This window comes from Aureobasidium melanogenum (genome assembly GCF_000721775.1).
Source record: "Aureobasidium melanogenum CBS 110374 unplaced genomic scaffold scaffold_5, whole genome shotgun sequence".
Taxonomy (NCBI): Eukaryota; Fungi; Ascomycota; class Dothideomycetes; order Dothideales; family Saccotheciaceae; genus Aureobasidium; species Aureobasidium melanogenum.
In genome coordinates this window covers 681308-696002 of record NW_024470057.1, presented here as the reverse complement: position 1 = coordinate 696002, position 14695 = coordinate 681308, and the positions used below count along the sequence as shown (strand labels likewise).

Here is a 14695-nt window from a genome sequence, read left to right as displayed (position 1 = left end):
TGCTTGCATTATCACGGAACCCCTTACACCAAGCACCTTCACCACACCCACCACATCCCCGGAGTTCCAACGATCTGTCACGAACATGGATCACGAAGAGGAGAAAAACAACATCATCATCAAGATGCCCCGTCATGTAACCCCCCAATCCCATCATATTCCTCCCACACTTCACACATCATCTTCCCGGCGCATTATGGCTTGTCTTATGGGGTTTCTAACAGTTTTGAGGGACAAGAGGTCCGCAGAAGACCAAGGACTTGGTTCCCGCCATTTCGTATTCTATTGTCTTTTTTCTTTTCCGCTTTTCTTGTTTTTCTCTACGGATTCCAGAGAAGGAGGAAATGGTTCGGGTTGATATTGCAATCACGCACGTTTACCTTTTTGGCTGTTACGTCTTTGTTTAAGTTTCGAGTGCTTGCTATGTGTGTTCCTGTGTCTTGCCTGCCAGCTTTAAGTGCCGGGACCGTCTGCCAGGTCCAATTACTATGTTCGTCTGCCGTACAGTTGAGTGAACGGCATGGCATGTCGTCTATCTTTGCTTCCTAGGCGGAGCGGACCGGCTGACCTATCCCCTCGGCTCCACAATCCAGTCTGCTTTCTTCCGAAATTCCGCGAAAGTCATCCGGGCATCAACAACTAAATGTCAAAACTGATGGACTAGTTAGATAATAAATACTTTCTTCCCTCTCCTTCTTACACTCTCCAATTGACTTGTCAAACAGCACGGGAAGGATGCAGTCAGGTAAGTGAAAATTTTGAAATTTGGAATCATGTTGCTACAAGAAAGAAAGAATTACGCCTTGTTGTGGAAGGAAGTCACCCACCCTGTTTGCGCTCCTACCCACCACGCCCACCATGTCTATTCGGAAGTTTTTGATGCATGACAAGGGAAAAAAAAAATGAGAATGGTTTTTGGTTGTGTTGTTCTTCTTGCACCTCCTCTTCTGCTGTCCCATCACCGTCGATCATCGGTGGGTAAAGTGTGGGGCATCAGGTGAGTGTCGTGTGAGAGATGCAGATGGAGTCGAGAGAAGAAGTTCTTGTTGGGCGCTTATTCGCGGGAGACGTCACGGCCAAAGGTCTTTGCCTTGATCCAGTCGAGCAAGACGAGGACACGGTTGCGAGCTGTTTTCGATTTTGTTAGCTTTGGATTCTCTTCCTTTTGTTTCTTCTCTCCTTCCACGCGACCACGGATCTGGACACGGGAACTTGAGCAGGGCGGGAAAAACTTACTGCTGAAGCACATGCTGAGGTAGGCGCTGCGCCAGAAGAAGTATGTGACAGTGCCACCAGTGGCAATGTTACCAGTCAACCAGGAGATATCGGCAACGGCCTTCTCGCTACCAATGTATGCGAGCGAACCCTGGTGAGAGTACTCGAAAGGACCCATCTGGTTGGTGCGACGCAGACGCTTCTGGAGATCCTTGATGTTGGCAAAGATCTGGTCACGGGCGTCCTTGGAGGCGGTCTCTTGAGCGACAGACAAGTTCTTGAGTTCGGTCTCAATTGCCTCGGACTTGGCCATCTGGTTGAAGAGGCGGGCAAGGAAAGCACCCTCCTGAGCAGCGACCTGGGCAGTGGGAGCGTAGTTGGCAACAGCACAGTCACCAACAGCCCAAACGTTCTCGGTACCCTTGACAACCAGGTACTCGTTAACGTTCAAACCACGACGGGCATCGGCCTGAGCGGGAATCTGCGACATCAAATCCTTGACAACGGGACGGACAGCGTTACCGGTGGCCCAAACAAGCAGGCCGTAAGGAATCTTCTCCATGACCTTCTTGCCATCGGGACCGGCGTACTCGGCCTCAATGTAATCCTTGGTGACGTTCTTGACCATAGTCTTGGTACGGATTTCGATGGTCTCCTCCTTGAAGGTCTGCTCGGTGTAGTCGATCAATTGCTTGGAAAACATGGGAAGAACCTGGAACACATTGTCAGCCATCTCAGCAAACACCATATCTCGAGTCTGGAACGTCGTACGCTAGGAAGAGCTTCAACGAGAGTAACCTTGAACTCATCGGCAATTTCGGGCATCCAGGTCTTGAGGTCGTTTTCGAAGAAGTCCTGGAGCTCACCAGCGAACTCGACACCGGTAGGGCCACCACCGACAACAACCATGTGCAAAAGACGCTTGCGCTCCTCGGGGCTCTGGTCCTTGAAAGTGGCAGTTTCACAGCAGTCCATAATACGCTTGCGAATACGTTGAGCATCATTGACCTCCTTCAAGAAGCAAGAGTGCTCGCGCACACCAGGAATACCTAATCAAGACATGTCAGCATCGTCTCTTGTATCTTGTGCTGGACTTTGAACCTACCAAAAGTAGCGTTCTCGGCGCCGACACCGACGACGAGCATATCGAAAGGAACCTCGGTCGAAGAAGTGGCACCCTTGACCTCGGAGTCATCATTGATGTAAACGACCTTCTTGGCGTAGTCAACCTTTGTGGCTTCGGCTTCGTAGAACTTGACGGCGGCTTTCTTGTGACGGAGGAAGTTGCGAACAGGCTCCATGATGGAGCGATGCTCGATTGTACCGGTTGTGCAAGAGGGCAGGAGAGGTGTAAAGAGGAAGTAGTTGCGAGGAGAGATGACAATGACGTTGTAGTTTTCGGTATCGAGCTTCTTGAGGAGGGAGACGGCACCCCAGCCGGTACCTGGGTGCTGCTGTCAGCTCAGAGCTCATGACTGCTCTTTCACAGAGGCTCGAAACACATACCCAGGATGACAAGAGTCTTCTTGGTCGGGTCGGGCTCAGGTTGCTCGCCAGGGTTCTTCATCTCGTAGATGCCGTAGCCAGTGTAGATGAGGCCAGCAATGGCAGACAGGTAGGTGGCTCTCCATGCCCAACGGAAGAAGCGAAAGCCGCTCTTCTTGGGCTTGACAGCATCGGCGTAGGAGCGTCTGAAAGACTGGCGCAACTGGGCCTGGGACAAGGTGGCGCGAGGCGAGGGCTGGACACGCGATGCGAAGCTCTGGTTGTTGGTGGTCGCAAAGGTGCGCTTGGAAGCACCAATTGCAGCGCGCATCGAGGCAACTACGGGCCTCACAGCTGATGCGGCAGCCATCAGAGGGAGAGGTGGGGGTGGGAGGGGAGGGGTGGGAGTGATTGAGTGGAGAGAAGGTTGTGAGGTCTCAGCAATATTTACAAGATAAGCACCTGCGCAGCTTCAACTACCTAGTCACTCTCTGAACTTTTTGCGCGATGACGCTTGGACCTCCGTTCCGATAAATCCCATCAACTCCCTACTGTAAATACTCAAGTACCGTCGTCATTATTGATGCTGCGCTTCTCCTTTTTACGATCAATATTAACAGATTCGTCTTTTGACTCGCTGTCCTATCTACACACTTTGCGTATGCTATCGTCAGCATTGTGCATCTTGGAAGTTCAGGAAGCCCTGCTGAAGCCTGCTTTTCTGCTGACCATGACCTGTGCTTCTCTTAAATCCGAGCTCGACAATCGTTTTAGCCGTGTTTTATACTCCGGGCAGTCAACCATTTCCCAATTGTTGTTGAACTCGTTGATTGCGTGCGTGCCCTTTCGGCCATCGTCATCATGCGGACCCTTTTCGTTCCCGCGGTTATCAGATCTGCTGTAAACGCCTAGGCACCTAGGTTCAGGCATTTGCCGAGCTCCTCAGCTGAGAGCTATGGAAGATTGACAGAAGCCGCCGACTGCTTTCAAGAGGCTCTGAATAAAGTGTTGTGTGCTAAAGCACGCTGTCCCATGAAACGGGTCGCTTTTAGATCGATTCAGCCGATCCTTGGTTTCAACGTGTGGCTTGCTGCCAACAAGTCGTCGAGAGTCGGCCCTTCCTTTCAGCTTTGCGCTATCGGGACCGAACCGACAGCTTCAAATCCCAAGACTGCCGTGTTGTCAGACGTCAATACGGCTTCACAGCAACCACGCGACGAACATTCGCACTTCAATGGCTAATCTCCGACTGCCACCGGACCTTCTGCTCCTTGTGATGAAGCAGGTTGATTACGGCGAAAAATTCAGTGCCGCACAAAATTCGCTGCGTAATGCTATACTGGTGAACCGCGAATGGGCTGAAGCTGGCACCTACATATTGTGGAATTGTCCACCGGTAACGGCACTTGCTGCTGTATCACCAGACCGAAGACAGCACTATGCGAACAAGATATCCGAAATGTTCTTTGAGGGAGAAGACGATTCAAAGCATCATGCGACCTTTAAGGACTTGAGTTTTCCACGCTTGAAAATCGTTCACATCCCAAGACTTAAGCTCAAAAAACATGAACAGCTATATCTCACCCAATACATGCAGGCGCAACTAACGGAATTCCACTTCTGGGGAGGTGGAGTCTGTGAGAATGCTCTTATGACTCTAGCATCCAATTGTCCTGACCTTGAAGACCTAAATCTCGAATGCCCGATAGATGACTCTAGTCAGGACCAGCTTCTTGAGTTCTTCATAAGCCAAAACTCCATAGAGGTCATTTACTTTGGCTATGGCCGGGCCGGGCTCGTCACGTTAGTGCTATTGGCAGGCTTGGCTAGTCTTGAGAGTTTGGAAAAGCTCGATATCAGCTCTCTAGCAGAAGACCACGCAATACACATGGGTCTAGGCATGAGCCCACACCCGTTTAGCAACCTTCAAAATCTTCACATGAGAGTAGAGTCAAAATCCGTCGCACGTTTGGTTTCTGCTGCTCCCTCTCTATCTATATTGTTCTTGATCATCGAGGACTCTGATTACGATGCCCTAGCATCTCTCAAACCGCTGTCAAACTTAGTCCATCTTGAGTTGACGTTCCTCGACGACATATATTTGTCCCCGCAAGGGTTTCGTGCTCTGGAAACCCTGAAGGGATTGGAGGTTCTGCTGTTAGATTCCAGACGAGCATTACTGGAAGCAATGTGGATGGATGATGGTATCTTCGCTAGACATAGTCACGACATCTTATCATCTGAATTTGTTCGGTTGCCATGTGATTCTCAAAGACGGTTTCTTCTGTCAATGTCCAAATTGTCAGAACCACACGCCTGTTGACTGTGAAAAGTGTTCGCAATCTATGTTTGTGTTGAAAGGTGACCAGCGCGAAGATAGCGGGCTTGGCCTAAACGAGATACGAGCAAGAGTCATATCAACACCAACCTGTCTCTCCATCATTTCCACCTCAGTACTTCAGCAGCCATGTCGAGATCATCAGCTCAAATCCCTGTGATTGACATATCTCCCTCAAACCCGAACGCTGCGACACAGCTTCTCGATGCCGCGGCGAATAATGGCTTCGTGTTCGTCGAGAACAATGCAGCCGCGGGAATGCCACCAGCCAAAGTCAAAGAGATGTTTGATCTGGTAAAGAAGATAGTCCAATACATTCCATAGGCAGTCATCTGACGAAAACATCAGAGCACAAAGTTCTTCCAAGGTCCGATTGAGAATAAGCAAAACTGTCCCACGCAGAACAACCGAGGGTGGGTGTCTATGCAGCAAGAGACACTTGATCCTGGTAATCAGAAGGTAGAGCTATATCCACTATAAATTGTAGATCCAAGCTGACACAACCCAGAGAGGCGACTTCAAAGAGTACAACAAATTCATGTTCCATTCTTTACCCCGAGCCTAATTCTCCTCTAGAGCCTTCAACCTTGGTGAATTCGATGGCAACAAACCCAACCAACCCCTTCCCGAGCCCTTCTCTACTCAAGTCAACACGGTAGCAGACTTCAGCCACTCCTGCCATGCTCTCTGCAACAAGCTTCTCCAGCTCTTTGCTGAAGCGTTAGAGATACCATCCGACTGGTTCAGCTCGCGACACGATCAAGCCAAAGGACCATCAGGAAGTATCATGCGTTTGCTCTACTATCCTTCTGTTCCAGATACTCTGGCTCCAGATGAAGACGATATCCGCGCTGGCGTGAGTTCTTGTTCTGTCCTTACCATTCCGACCTTTCGGCTGAAAATGTTACACGACAGGCTCATAGTGATTACGGCACTCTAACTCTCCTATTTCAACTACCGGGTCAACCTGGCTTGGAAATCAAGACTCCTTCTGGTGAGTGGGAGAGTGTGCCAGTTGATCCTCATGGCACCTTGCTCAGCGACCTTTCAAAGCCTTTGCCCATCTTGGTGAACATCGGTGATTTGCTGGCTTATTGGACAAATGGCTTGTTGAAGAGTACAGTGCACAGAGTTATCTTCCCCAAAGACGCGAGGAGGGGTGGCGAAGACAGGTACTCGATGGCTTACTTCTGTCATCCATTGGACGATGCTGAGTTAGTCCCTGTGCCGAGCAAGCGTGTCGAGCAGTACGAAGGCGGCATCGATGGAGTGAAGAAAGGAGGAAAGACGCTGACGGCCAAAGATCACTTGCTTGAACGTCTGGCAGCGACATATGGCACAAAAGCTTAGAAGAGTGGAGAACGAAAGTCTATAGAGATCGCAGACGCTATGCAAGAGAGCAGTAACGACAGACGAAACAGATGACTACATGCAGTAGAAGTCTATCATAGCCAGAAAAGACAGCGCCTCCGCTTCCAACAGAGCTCGACACGGCATAAAAGACCATGCGAACAAAAACTAAACCAATCAAGAAAAAAAAAACATTCAGGGGGTATCTTTATGCTGCTTGAGAACGCCGTGGTGACTTTGCAAAGGAAACTTTTCTTTTTCTCACAGGTCGGAGCCTCTAGCACCTACGAGGTCTCTTGGTGTTTTCGTCAATGTACTGCTGGAGGCGTTCGGGCGACTTGCGCACGATGTGGTACTCGCCAGGAGCGTCGGTCCAGCTCACGCACTTGGAGTAGAAGGGCAACTTCCGCTCGTCAACGAGCAGGTGACGAGGATCGTACTGGTTGCGATCACTGATCTCGTAGCCTTCTTGCTTAAAAGGTTTCAGACTGATGATGCGGCATCCGTCTTTGAGGTCCAGAAAACGGTCCATGATCTTGCTGTTGAGGTCTGGGCTGAAGGCTTGGTTGTTGACGAGGACGACATCAGCGCGTTTGAGCGCCTGGCCGATCTTTTCGTTCGCTAGGAAGTCCCCTTTCAGCAGGTGTACCTTGCCCACCGAAAGTCCCCACATGCGTGCGCGAGCAGGGAATTCTTTGGCTTGTAGTTCAGCAAGCTTGCAAGGGTTGTCCATAACCTCGCAGCCCCAGCTTTCACACCCAATCTCGAGAGCGGCTTGCAGACAGACATTGCCGACACCAGAGCCCAAGTCGACAAAGACTTGGTCAGACTTGAGTTCGGCGATACTCAGCATCTCGGAGACAAGTGGGGGCAGCAACTCGCCGTAGACGTTGTCGGTGCCGTTCTGATATGCCTTGAGACTGTCGACTTGAGGCGAGACGGTGCGGGTGTAGATCTGGTCGAGGATGCGCTGGATCCACTCAAGAGTCAAACTATGCTTTGAGGACAGCTCCTTGCTGATTGTTCCGTCTCTTCTGGCCTTGATGATCATGGTGTTGAAGTCCTGGATAGTGCCGATGTAGTCCTCTTTTGAGCCCTTGCTGGCGGCGCGGATGAGGCGGCGTTCGAAACCGTTCTCATCATCGAGGTACTTCTGAGTCAAGTCTTCGGGGAAATAGTTCTGGCAGATAAACTTGACTGTTTCCCTGATGTCATCCAGAGGTTGGTAATCCTGTTGAACGTTGTTCTTGACCAGGGTAAACTTTTCAGGTATGGACAGACCAGGGTATTGTAGCTTGACTACTGTGGGCGAGTCTCCAGGAAAGACAGACTTGTACGATTTTCCGACATCACCAGCGACCAGAGCGGCACCGGAAACGTAGTCGAAGCGGCCTTCATCCTTGCGCACTCTTGTATCTTCCAGCTTGCGATTTGGATCTTCGGAAGTGGCACGAGACTTGATGCGCTTTCTTGTGTCGAGCGAAGAAGCACTACTCTCTACGCCGCTGTCATCGTCGTCGCTGAAGAGTTGTGTCGGAGTTGAGGCCTTGCGTTTGACCACTCTTCTCACCCTCTCTTTCGGCTCTCTCGGGGCTGAGGGACGATCTCGTGCAAGAGATTGTTGCGAGGGACGTTTTGGGAGAGGCGAGGGTCTTGTCGAGGGCGCGACGGGCTTTGCGATCTTCTTGACAGGTACTGCGACGGAAATGGTTTTCGTCTTGATGACCGGCTTGTTCTTGGGGGCCGCAGTGCCGAAGAAGTTCATGGTGAGAGGGTCCGAGAGAGTGGAGAAAGTATACAGCGAGCGCGGAGAGGGAAGAATGTTGTTGCCGACAGCACTCAGGGGGTAGGCGGGCGTTTGTCTGTGGTAGAGAAAGTTGGTTGGACAAACAAAGAAACCTTTGCCCCAGAACGCGGCTTCCCTGTCGGTTGTCGCGTGCCGCCAGTGCTTGCCAGACTCGGGTCAAAGTGCTTTTGCGGTCCGTGCTCCATGCTTCTTCTGAGCTTCCTTCTGCTTCCACCAGCATTGTTTACACTCCTGCGTCTTGTCAAGAGCATGCCGCTACATCCCTTGATTCCGAAGTCTGAGAACAAAGCAGATCCTGAGAATCACTTGAGGGCTGATCCTCGATATGTCGGCGATCGTGGTTCCGGCTGAAGAAAGTCGGCGATTAGCAAAAGTTGACGCACGTCATAATGCGCTCGCTGTGTTTTGAATAGCTCTTTCCTCGACATAAGTATATCTGTCTGCCACGTCTCTTTTCCTTAAAGTTCATCTCGAGTAAACATACCACAAGAAACAAACACACAGTTGTCCATCCACCATGGAGAACGTTCCGACCACCAACGAGACCAAGGGTAACCCAGAGTCGATGACAAACAAGATCCTCGAAACCGGAGCAGCCGCTACGCAGAACTTCGCCCCACCCAAGCGTGTCTGCGCTCATCTAAACGCATTCCATGCATATGCCAATGACCCATCTCGTTGTATTGAGACCAACCACTACTGTGCTCACCTGAACGACGGTACGCCTTCTGTCTCTGGCTACTCGACACTCTACTGATCCAAGCAGAGGTGCGACAATGCCTGCTCTACGACTCGCCTGAGTCAAATGCTCGTCTCATTGGTATCGAGTACATGATCAGTGCTCGCCTCTACGAAACTTTGGACCACGAAGAGCGCAAACTTTGGCACTCGCACGTCTTTGAAGTCAAGTCTGGCATGCTCCTCATGCCTCGTCCTACTGGTGTTCCTGAAGCCGTTTGGGAAGTTGCCGAGAACAAGGAGATGGAAGAGGTCGTCACTTTGTACGGCAAGATCTACCACCTCTGGCAGACGGACAAGGGCCACAAGCTTCCTCTCGGCGAACCTCAGCTGATGACCAGCTATACCGACTATAACCAATTCGATTTCGACCAGAAGGTTGGAGACAGGGACAGAAGATTCGGAGAGGACCACCGTCACAAGCGTCAGGTTAGAGAGTACATCAAGGAGCCCTCTGTCCACCAAGGTTCGTGCACCCTCGGATTACTACATAAGCATTACTGACACATCACAGATGCAGATGCTGCTTGGAAAGGAGGAAGCCACAGCAAGGAAAAGAGTAGCACAATGGCTCACCCTTCTGTCATGCAGGATAGCCACAGTGCTGCTTAATGTGCAGCCCTTGCAAGTGCCTTCGAGTAATGACAATCACGATATTGGGAGAGTTGTCCTTCGACAGGACTAATTCAGCGAATTGGACGTATGAGCATGCGCGCTATGCTGGTATCATAGACAATTGTATCATGGTTTGGTATTCATGATGAATGATTGTCCACAATGCTCTGAACATTGATGCAGATACAGAGAAAAAAAAAATGGGATAAATGCAGACCGTGAACTCCTGCCAAAAAAAAAAAAACACAAAGGGGGTATTTTGCAATGGAAAGCGCATAGTAAAGCAGAGAAAATCAACCCATATCATTGTCAAAGGTGTCGGATGGACGATCAACCGAATACACCAGCTCTTCTCATGACGCTTTCAAAGTCTTCTCTGCCAACAACAGGCCCACCTCCACTGGTAGCTTCTTTGATCATATCTCGTAACATCTTGTCGGGAACGTCTTCTCTGAGCTCGCGGGCGACACGTCTCAGGTGAGCTAATGTGATGAAATCACCTTCTCCTCGAGTGAATAGAGTGAAAGCAGCATCGACTTCTTCGTTTTGTTGCTCAGGGTCATTGTGTTTCGCGTGGAGTTTGAGTGCAGCAACAGCGACAAAATGTGCATAAGTAACGAAGCCACTCTCTTCCGGGTCTACAGCCTCGAGGATCTCGGACAGTTCGGCGGCGGAGGTGGGTGGGGTGTTTAGAGCGATGAGACAGCGTCGCACATCTTCTGTACGTAGAACTCCTTCCTTCTCATCTGAGTAGTCTGGATTGTCTGTCACGGCGAACAAGGCAAATGCTTCGAGAATCTCATTTTCTTGGTCGGCAGTGATGTCGTTTTCTTTGGCCAGTTTCGAAGCGCGTTTCTTTGGTGTTGTTGCCGCTGCCGCCGCTGCTTTGCTGGCTGCTGCTTTTCCACGTTTCGGAGGCTGGAACAAACATCAGTCATTGCGCGTAGTATTACGGTCGTGAGACTTACCATGATTATGATGGCCACTCTTTGCGGCACAAGATCCAGAAGACGAAAGTGGTCGAGGCGGAGGACGCGATTAATTGGATGATGTCAATCAATTAATTTGCTTTGTTTGTCGAGCACATGGACTGTGCGCCATGCATCAAAACTTCTGCTTCTGCTGAAACTTTTCCACTTCACTCACGACAAACCACTTTTTGTAGACAGACGGCAACTCCTCGTCAAAGCAATGCTGCAAGACAAATCATGTCAAAGCGGCTGCTAGTGCAGATTTTGCCTCAGGCTAAGTACATAGTTCTTCTTTTTCCTTTCTTCCCTACCCAACACATCGCTGTTCAATATGCTAGAGCTTGCCGTCTCCAACAAACCAGGTCGGCTAAGTGTGGACACTCAGCGTACATCAAAGGAAGTCAAAACCCCCCCGAGGATTCCCTTCAGATGATCCGGGGTACTTCGCCCATTCTTCATACGCAGTCGTGGCTTGCCCGCGGCTGGGTCGAGTGGAGAAGTGAACATATCCATCGTCCCCAGATTAGTTTTGTAATTTCAATGCAATCAGTCCTACCAGTATCTCTGCAGTCATGTCTCTCTCCCCGGGTCGGGCCCATTGACCAGTGTCTAATTGTGCTGATGGGATCGCAGTCGCAAACGTGGCGGTACATCGTACCTACCTGCTGAAGCCTGTCTCTGTTGATGGATGCAAACGAAGAAGCGCAAATGTTAGGTTGCATTACTAGGCACTGTTTGTCGCCGTGACGATCAGTCCCGGCAAACGCAACGCAAACAGCAGACCTTCGCCAAGCTTGTGAAAGATAATATCACTTCGCGATCAGGTTCTCATCGCATCAACTGTCGCTCCTTTCACAACTATTCTGCCATGCGAGCCCCCCTCAGGCAAGCCATCAACGATGCAAGGATGACTGACGGTAGGGAGGAGATTCGTCAGGACTCTCTTGCTGACGACATCGTTGAGAGAGAAGCATGGCTGAGATCCTTCGGCATGACTCCCTATACCTCTCCAGGCGACTTCGACATGTCTAAGATCAAGAAGAAGAGCGCTGAGTTTCTGGAGGAGAAGAAGATCAATGGTACACTTTCTGGTCTGTAAGACGATCTGACATATACTAACGTGAGATTAGTCGACAAGCTTCCATCCTGTGAGAAGATCCCTGGCAAGGTCACCGCTAGCTTCAAGCAGCACCTCAATGCTCTTAAACAGTGAGTATCCCATGGTGTGTCCTAGACCCGACTGTTGTGCTGACAGACCTACAAGGGACTGCCTGACTTCACCCGAGTGGAGAGGTGCTCGCAACCAAGTCCGCCAGGCTCTTGAACAAAACAGCATTGAGAAGATGGTTGTCCTTGGTCCGGGCAGTATCTTCGCCTGTACCACCGAGTACACCTTTTGGCAATATGAAATGGCCTTCATCCTAGCCATCTTTGAACTCGGTAAGCTGTATCAAGCATCAGATTGCAACAGGAACATTTGATATTGAATGCACATCTTGCAACAGTTAAGCAACAAGACCAGAGCACAAAGACTCGCACTCCTGTGCTCTACTTCCAGGATCCGAAATTCTGCATCGCAGACTATCTTTTGCTGAGCGAGCTCGGTGGCCAAATTGTCGATCATCCGGAGGCTTTTGTACGCCACATTGACGAACGCACCCTCGTGTTCGCAAAGTGCATACCCCTTGACGTCTATTTCAAGTACCTCTTGCAGACATCTCCTGCAGTCTGCATCTCGTCGGTAAGCCTTTACCTTTCAGTGAAGAGCCATCGCATAAAGAACTGAACATCGTCACTGTCCAACAGAGTCTTCCAGCGGCTACCGAAAATGCACTCTACCTCCAGAGCAAGTACAATGAGTTTGATCCCAACTTCGACATCCGCGGCGTAGCTGACAGGTTCATCGCGGAAAGACAAAGTGCCGAATTGCACGAGACGATGCTCCATCTGTTCACTAGCATTCCTGACAGTGAGAACAATCTTTTTGGCCTGATGTCTATCTTCTGGTTACCATCAGTAGAAGACAGTGGTACCCTACGTCAGACAAAGCAGGTGGAGTCGTTGGGCAAGAAGGCCAAGAAATGGTTGGAATCGTTGTAAGATGCTCAAGATCGTTTCCATACTCTCCATTCTTCACTGGAGAGTACGCGCTTCGGAGCTCGAGCTGTCAGTAACAATTGATGAAGCAGATGACATGACATAAATGGATGGAAGGATCGAAATGGGCTGGTGCATGGCAGAATGGGTAAAATGAGAAGATGACAAGGTCTGGTCTCGAAGTCGTTCAAACGTGCCCGTCCAAGTCTTTTTCAGTTCAATCATCCGTTCCATCTTCACTTCTAAGTACGTCAGTGACATTTCAGCCCCTTGCAATCTTGCCGTGAGAGTACTAGACGTGCTGGTATCTATAGCAAGCGTAAGTACATATTCTCTATTTCATAACATGCTCGAAGAGATGTGTTGTCATAGTGTCAGGGTCACCCCATAGGCATCCACAAACACCAAGGATCCCTGATTGCCTGAGTCAAGCTTGTCATTACAAGTCATCACCATCACTACTAGAGAGGTATCACGACAGCGTCAGAAGATCCGTTGACCATGTGAATACAAAGCGGCGACATCGCTGCTTTGTATCTTTTTTAGTAATGTCACAAAGTACGTGCCAAGCCTCCGCTCCGTATCAAGGTTACCGATGACTGTTTGATCATCTTGACTTTTTACCTCAACATATCGTTCTCCAACAATGACTATCCAAACCTCGGGAATAGCAGCAGAAGCATATGCCAGATGGAGCGGCAATGGCAAGCCTACTGCTCTGTGGCTAGACTGTGATACTGGTCACGATGTACGGTCTTTACTTTGCCCCTAAAAGTTTAAATGAAATGTTAACGCGATGATAACAGGATGCTTTTGCAATTCTTCTATCTGCCCACTGCCCGGCGTTGAGATTGTTGGGCATCAGTACTATCTATGGTAATGCTCCTCTGGTCAAGACCACGAAAAACACTAGGTCTATCTTGAGAGCGATTGGCCGCGAGGATGTTCCTGTGTATGCTGGTGCTAGCAAACCTTTTTGCCGGCCTGAGGCTTCTGCTCCTGACATTCATGGCGAGTCTGGATTGGGTATGTTGGTATTGGGTCTATGGCTTGTTATGGTTTCTGATGTGTATCGTGCTAGATGGTACCACTGTCCTGCCTGAGCCTGGAGCACCGGAACGTACGGATATGTCTGCAGTGTTGGCTATGTACAAGGCTTTGATAGCAGAGCCACCGAAGACGGCATGGCTTGTTGCAACTGGTGAGTTTTCTTTGACGATTGGCCATGATTTATCTGGCTCATAGCTTACAGGTTGTCTCACAAATGCGGCTCTCCTGTTTAACACTTTCCCTGACGTGGTTGACCACATTGCCGGACTTACGATCATGGGCGGCGCTGTCGGAGGTGGTTTTACCAATGCACCAATGGGCTCGCTCGAAGGCGAGGGAGAGCGATTTGGCAACTGGACCCCTTGGGCCGAGTTCAACATTTACATCGACCCTGAGTCCGCGCAATCTGTCTTCAGAAATCCCATCCTTGCAGCAAAGACGACAATCGCTCCATTGGACTTGACGCATCAAATGGTAAGCGTATTCGATATGCCATGATCGAGTTGGATTAACTAGTGTTACAGCTAGCAACGCCAGAGATCTGTCAGGAACTGCTCTATGGGTTTGACAAGGAAGTGGATGGCACTGAAGCCTCGGTCCTCCGCGTCCTGTTCAACCAAATCCTCACCTTCTTCGCAAGTACATACGCAGACGTATTCGGCTTGACAGAGGGACCTCCATTGCACGATCCCCTGGCCGTCGCGATGACCTTCCTTCCCGATTTATTTGACGACAAGGGCGGAGAGAGATTTGATGTCAAAGTCGTCATTGACGGCGAACACGGTGTTGACGAGATTGCGAGAACGACGTCGCAATGCGGTCGTACCATTCTGACACCGTTGAAGGCTGGCGAGCCTGGCGTACGCGTACCTAGAGGCTTGAATGCAGGACTCATTTGGAGAATCCTAGACCTGTGCTTGAAGCAAGCAGAAGGCGAGAAACCAAAGACAATGGCCATGTCAGCACTGTGGAGCGTGGCCGAAGATCTGTAGGTGTAGACATTGATGTTGGTAAAGAGGTAATTTAGAT

General features: G+C 50.1%; 8 protein-coding genes across 8 annotated transcripts; 5 read left to right on the top strand and 3 right to left on the bottom strand.

Moving 5' to 3' along the window:
• Nucleotides 1-1054: 1054 nt before the first annotated feature.
• M437DRAFT_44083 (external NADH-ubiquinone oxidoreductase-like protein) lies at nt 1055-3031 on the bottom strand (the record flags this gene model as incomplete). The annotated part of the gene is made up of 5 exons (XM_041020851.1): nt 1055-1128; nt 1237-1927; nt 1987-2264; nt 2321-2659; nt 2722-3031. 5 exons carry the CDS (start codon nt 3029-3031, stop codon nt 1055-1057), a joined length of 1692 nt encoding a protein of 563 aa, XP_040881810.1.
• Nucleotides 3032-3934: 903 nt separating this feature from the next.
• Nucleotides 3935-5023, top strand: M437DRAFT_43776 (uncharacterized protein; the record flags this gene model as incomplete). The annotated part of the gene is made up of 1 exon (XM_041020806.1): nt 3935-5023. One exon carries the CDS (start codon nt 3935-3937, stop codon nt 5021-5023), a length of 1089 nt encoding a protein of 362 aa, XP_040881809.1.
• Nucleotides 5024-5167: 144 nt separating this feature from the next.
• On the top strand, nt 5168-6388 carry M437DRAFT_82779 (Clavaminate synthase-like protein; the record flags this gene model as incomplete). The annotated part of the gene is made up of 5 exons (XM_041027807.1): nt 5168-5332; nt 5387-5497; nt 5547-5563; nt 5615-5894; nt 5954-6388. The coding sequence occupies 5 exons, from the start codon at nt 5168-5170 to the stop codon at nt 6386-6388; spliced, it is 1008 nt and encodes a 335-aa protein (XP_040881808.1).
• Nucleotides 6389-6665: 277 nt separating this feature from the next.
• M437DRAFT_43772 (DOT1-domain-containing protein) lies at nt 6666-8153 on the bottom strand (the record flags this gene model as incomplete). The annotated part of the gene is made up of 1 exon (XM_041020804.1): nt 6666-8153. One exon carries the CDS (start codon nt 8151-8153, stop codon nt 6666-6668), a length of 1488 nt encoding a protein of 495 aa, XP_040881807.1.
• A 559-nt stretch (nt 8154-8712) lies between these two features.
• On the top strand, nt 8713-9545 carry M437DRAFT_64408 (DUF1264-domain-containing protein; the record flags this gene model as incomplete). Its single annotated transcript, XM_041024418.1, has 3 exons — nt 8713-8914; nt 8962-9399; nt 9448-9545. 3 exons carry the CDS (start codon nt 8713-8715, stop codon nt 9543-9545), a joined length of 738 nt encoding a protein of 245 aa, XP_040881806.1.
• Nucleotides 9546-9878: 333 nt separating this feature from the next.
• On the bottom strand, nt 9879-10519 carry M437DRAFT_82776 (EF-hand; the record flags this gene model as incomplete). The annotated part of the gene is made up of 2 exons (XM_041027806.1): nt 9879-10466; nt 10502-10519. The coding sequence occupies 2 exons, from the start codon at nt 10517-10519 to the stop codon at nt 9879-9881; spliced, it is 606 nt and encodes a 201-aa protein (XP_040881805.1).
• An 868-nt stretch (nt 10520-11387) lies between these two features.
• M437DRAFT_64406 (uncharacterized protein) lies at nt 11388-12619 on the top strand (the record flags this gene model as incomplete). Its single annotated transcript, XM_041024417.1, has 5 exons — nt 11388-11610; nt 11650-11728; nt 11775-11959; nt 12025-12193; nt 12247-12619. The coding sequence occupies 5 exons, from the start codon at nt 11388-11390 to the stop codon at nt 12617-12619; spliced, it is 1029 nt and encodes a 342-aa protein (XP_040881804.1).
• Nucleotides 12620-13262: 643 nt separating this feature from the next.
• M437DRAFT_43671 (nucleoside hydrolase) lies at nt 13263-14658 on the top strand (the record flags this gene model as incomplete). The annotated part of the gene is made up of 5 exons (XM_041020784.1): nt 13263-13364; nt 13423-13642; nt 13698-13817; nt 13869-14140; nt 14191-14658. 5 exons carry the CDS (start codon nt 13263-13265, stop codon nt 14656-14658), a joined length of 1182 nt encoding a protein of 393 aa, XP_040881803.1.
• Nucleotides 14659-14695: the final 37 nt, after the last annotated feature.